The following is a 4,320-nucleotide window of genomic DNA, read 5'->3' as shown; positions in this document are numbered from 1 at the left end:
GGGAATGAGTCATGTGGTAACAATGAGTCAAAGCTATTATGGTTGGTTCATGACAGGATTTTAAAATACACTGTTGTACTTTTCTAAAAGTGCCCTCTTTACTTAAATACTGCTTCCCAGCCTGTGTATTAAAGGCATATGACCACATTGTAGAATCCTCTTGCATAAGCAGAGAGACAAAGACGGAAAGCCAATGCGGCAGAATTTCCATGGTGGCCTGTTGTATTCTTTTCTCAAAAGAACAGTTTGTATACATGAGAATCAATTTTTTTAACTGCGTGACATTCACAGATGGATTGGCCATCACAGATACATGTTCGTGGGTAGGTGGCCTCATCTATGAATTTGCTCCCTGTCATGGATGGGACAATGGGTTCGATGTTAGGAGAAATACAAATGTGAATCAGGTAGACATTCTTCTCTTAATCTTATCATTTAGTACACATTTAAAACTCTGGGAATAAATGGCAACACAAGGTAGAAAGTTCGTCTCCCGCCCCCCCCCCACCCTTTTTTATCAAAAACTCTGGGCATACATGACTTAACACAAGGTAGAAAGTTGATTTTTTTTTCTTATCAGGCCTTAAAGCCGGGCACTATTCCTTCACGTTAGAGGAAAATACTATTGGGCATATTTCCGCCACTTCTGTCACAGCAGTATGCCTAATACTATTTTCCATCTGCCCTGGAGGAAGATTTTGGGTTATTGGTGAGGTTGAAGAAATATGCCTAACGCTATTTTAATCTGCCTTGGAGGAAGAGTTTGGGTTATTGCTGAGGTTGAAGAAAAAAATGTTTCAAAAAAAAGAAAGAAAAAATTGTTTCATCCAAAGGCTTGGCAGTGGTTGAAAACAGCAATCACTTCTTATTTTTTAAATAATTTGTGTTTACGTATCCAGAGTGGGGTAGACCCCCCCACCCCCCATTTGAGAATTCCTGTGCAATTTGTTCAGTGAGCAGGCTGCCCTCCTCGCAATGAGTTCAGATTCACTTACTTTGCCTTCTGTGAGTCCTTCCGGTGTTCTAGCTGCCCTAGCTCATCTTGCAGGGTGAGAGCCCTTTGAGGGTCGAACGACCCTTTCACAGGGGTCGCCCGATTCATAACAGTAGCAAAATGACAGTGATGAAGTAGCAACGAAAATAACTTTATGGCTGGGGGGTCACCACAACATGAACTGGATGAAAGGGTCGCGGCATGAGGAAGGTTGAGACCCACTGCTTTAGAGTAATTGTTGGCCTTTTGGTCTCAAGCGATTGTTTTTTAATAGAGATCGCTGGGTAATATTGTTTTGTTTGTTGCTGTGTCGCTTCAATAAAAGGTGGTTTCGGGATAGTTTGGGCTCAAGTTTTAAAGAGAATCTCAAGGGATTTAGAACAAGAATCCTTTTCTCTTGAGCCATTCTTAGTGACAGTATTGACTTTGGCAGCAACCATTTACCATTGCTCGGTGTCTGTGGGTCAGCTGGGCATGGGTGGGAACTATGATTTCTGGTTGTGGCAGCCGGATGGGGCTGTGCCTCTCCCAGCAGGTCTGCAGTCCCTGGGAGGAGCCTGCTGCACATATCTGTCATCCTCCTCAGACCAGCAAGTTAGCCAGGGCTTGTTGCTCTCCGCTGATGTCAGCGATACAAGAGGACCAATAGAAGTCACGAGGCCTGAGAAGCAGCCTAGCTCTGTAACTGCCGCTTCAGCTCCACTGTCATTGGCCCAAACCATGGTTCCGGGTAGAGTCCTCTGCCCACAGTGAGGTATTGGCAAGGAGGCAGGAAGGCATGAAAATAGACGTCATGGTGTGTGGTTACAGCTTGGTCCAACTTTGGGAGACAGAACTTCGGGGTTCCTCAGAGTAGCAGTTGAAAAACCGATAAACAGGTTTAAAAAATAGCTTCCCATTTTAACATATCACTACCTATCCCTTTAAATAGCCACTTTTTTCTCTTTTTTTAGAATAGCCACTTTTTAGCAAGAGATTATGAGGTTAAACTCAGGGAAATACCGTGCCCATTTAATTTTTTAAGCCTCCTTGGGGATCACTATGGGCCACATTTTCTCTTATTATTTGGGACATTTAGTGCCTATGCTCTGTCTTCCTCTCAGTGGTAACCAGTCCGCTTACCTCCTGGCATTTTCATACCCCTCCTTTCTCCCCATCAAAACCTACTTTGCAGATTAGAGCTGATCAGCCCATTCTTACGAGGCATGCTCTCTCATGCACTCACTACCATCGAGGTGATGCCGACTCATGGCACCAGGACAGGGTCGAACTGCCCCTCTGAGTTTCTCAGACTATAACTCTTTATGAGAGTTGAAAGCCCGGTCTTTCTTCCATGAAGAGGCTGGTAGTTTCAAACTGCTGACCTTGTGGATCGCAGCCCAATGCATAACCACAACACCACCTCACACGAGACATAAAAGACAGCTAAGAACTCAGCCCCAACAGCTCCTAGGACCATTTGTATTTGAACAGGGATTAGAAGGAAGAGACCCTGCAGACAGTCGACGCAGCAGTGACAAGTGTGGGGAAGGAAAGGGGCTCACGGCAGAGGGACAGGGAACATCTCCTAGGTCGCTACATGATTTCTTGCAAAAAGTAGTGAATCATGCCCTAAAAAATATATTATATTGAATTAGTTGTTTATTGTGTAATGAGTCTAGTCCGTCCTGCCTTTTTTGCATCTGTCTTTGTTGAGAAGCAAGGCCATCAATACAGCAGGCATTAGAAGGGAACCCTCTGAACTGTGTCAAGGTTAAGGATAAGTAAAACGTTACAAGTGGACACAGGATGGCAACAGCTGCACCACATTCTTGGTAGCAAGGACATTGAGAGCACACAGACAGACCGTGAGCTCAGTTTTCGCTGCTCCTGTGGGTGAACAGAACATCCTGATAGCAATTCTAAGAAAAACAGCAATTGTCTTCTGAAATACCCTTTTGTGGCGGAAAAGCCGATGGCTGCTGCAGGGGCGGCGGGGGGCTGTGGACGAATGTTGGAAGAAGACCGGGATCAGACCTATGAGAATGTCCTGGCTGAGATTCAGTCTTTCGAGCTGCCCATCGAAGCGACTTTAAGGTAGGCCTCATTTATGTTTTATTGTTTATTCTTGGGGGCAAGAAGGCATTCCGTTTCCTGTCTCTTTATGCTGTTCTCTGTGGCAGAATCCAAACGAGTCTTTGGGAAGTAGTTGGTACACCCCATCCCAAAGTTTTCTTCTCCCTAGAGGAGGTACAATAACTGAATAGCCCCCGCTTCGTGCACAGTCTGCTTGTTTCCTTCATGCATCAGCACAAGGCTGAAAAATACAGCTGAGATCCCAGTGATCCAAGAGGGTCTTGTGTCGTCTCCAAATTGATTTTCTGCCCCGTTGATATGAGATTTTGATGGTTTGACCTAAAATACCACTTAGTGGAAAACTTCCAGAACAATTAGACACCTCAATGAAACCAATTTATATTTGGGTGAACATGAAATGGAGTGAGAGAGAGAGAATATTTATTTGCATCGCTGCCCTTGTCTTAGTGTCTGTGATGACTTCTCTGATATGTATATTTTTATGACTACACAATCTCTAAAAATAGCTTCTTTGGTAATATGGGTATTATTTCTTTGCGCGGTTAAAATGAAAGCTCATGTATCTTTGTGTTAAAAGGTCGGCTTTTAAAATTTAATTCTCTCTGGTGTGCTGCCTGTATCTGACACCTATCACTGTGGGAAGATGGTGGCAATCGCTGAATGTGACAGTGACGTTCAGTAAATATTTGTTGACTAATATTTGTAGATCAAGTGAAAGGGTTTGCGTGTGTGTGGGTTGTCATCTCCTTATTCTTAGAAAGGCACCAGAGTGCTTAGAAATTCACTATAGATTGCATCAGGATAAATGTCTCCTAAGTATTTTAGCTTGATTTTGCATTCGACAAATATTTGAATCTCTTCACAGCGCCTAGTGTAAGCAACTTTGGGGCTTTTGAGATTTATTGGCTGACTGTCGGAGGCCTTGATAAAGATGTTGCAAAGCAACTATGGCAATATCAATAGTTCATGTGCCTTCAACTTATCTGGGTATCATGAGCAGCCCGTGAGGGATGGCAGGTATTTTTAATCAGAGGCAATCATTAACTCAAAGCTCGTTGCCATCAAGTCGATTCTGATTACCGTGACCCGAAAGAGCACAGTAGAGCTGTCCTGGTGGGTTTCCAAGACCGTAGCTTTTTATGGGAATAGAAAGTCTCATCTTTCTTCCCAGGACTGGCTGTGGTTTCAAACTGCTGGCCTTGTGGTTAGCAGTGCACCTTGTAACCCACTTTGCCACCAGGGCTCCTTTT

The 4,320-nt window shown here is 44.0% G+C and overlaps 1 protein-coding gene across 3 annotated transcripts in view; it reads left to right on the top strand.

The window, feature by feature from the left end:
* The first annotated feature begins 2,878 nt into the window (after window positions 1-2,878).
* EXOC6 (exocyst complex component 6) overlaps window positions 2,879-4,320 on the top strand; it is a 195,597-nt gene continuing 194,155 nt past the window's right edge. For all 3 annotated transcript variants that reach the window (XM_004701070.2, XM_045291179.1, XM_045291181.1), the window contains exon 1: window positions 2,879-3,070. In XM_004701070.2, coding sequence (XP_004701127.2) covers window positions 2,949-3,070 — 122 coding nt within the window. In that variant the 5' untranslated portion in view covers window positions 2,879-2,948. The remainder of the gene's footprint in view (window positions 3,071-4,320) is intronic.

The sequence above is a fragment of the Echinops telfairi genome, unplaced genomic scaffold, assembly GCF_000313985.2.
Source record: "Echinops telfairi isolate 266 unplaced genomic scaffold, ASM31398v2 ScPeMD7_70;HRSCAF=299, whole genome shotgun sequence".
Classification (NCBI taxonomy): Eukaryota; Metazoa; Chordata; class Mammalia; order Afrosoricida; family Tenrecidae; genus Echinops; species Echinops telfairi.
This window is presented reverse-complemented; position numbering and strand designations above follow the sequence as displayed.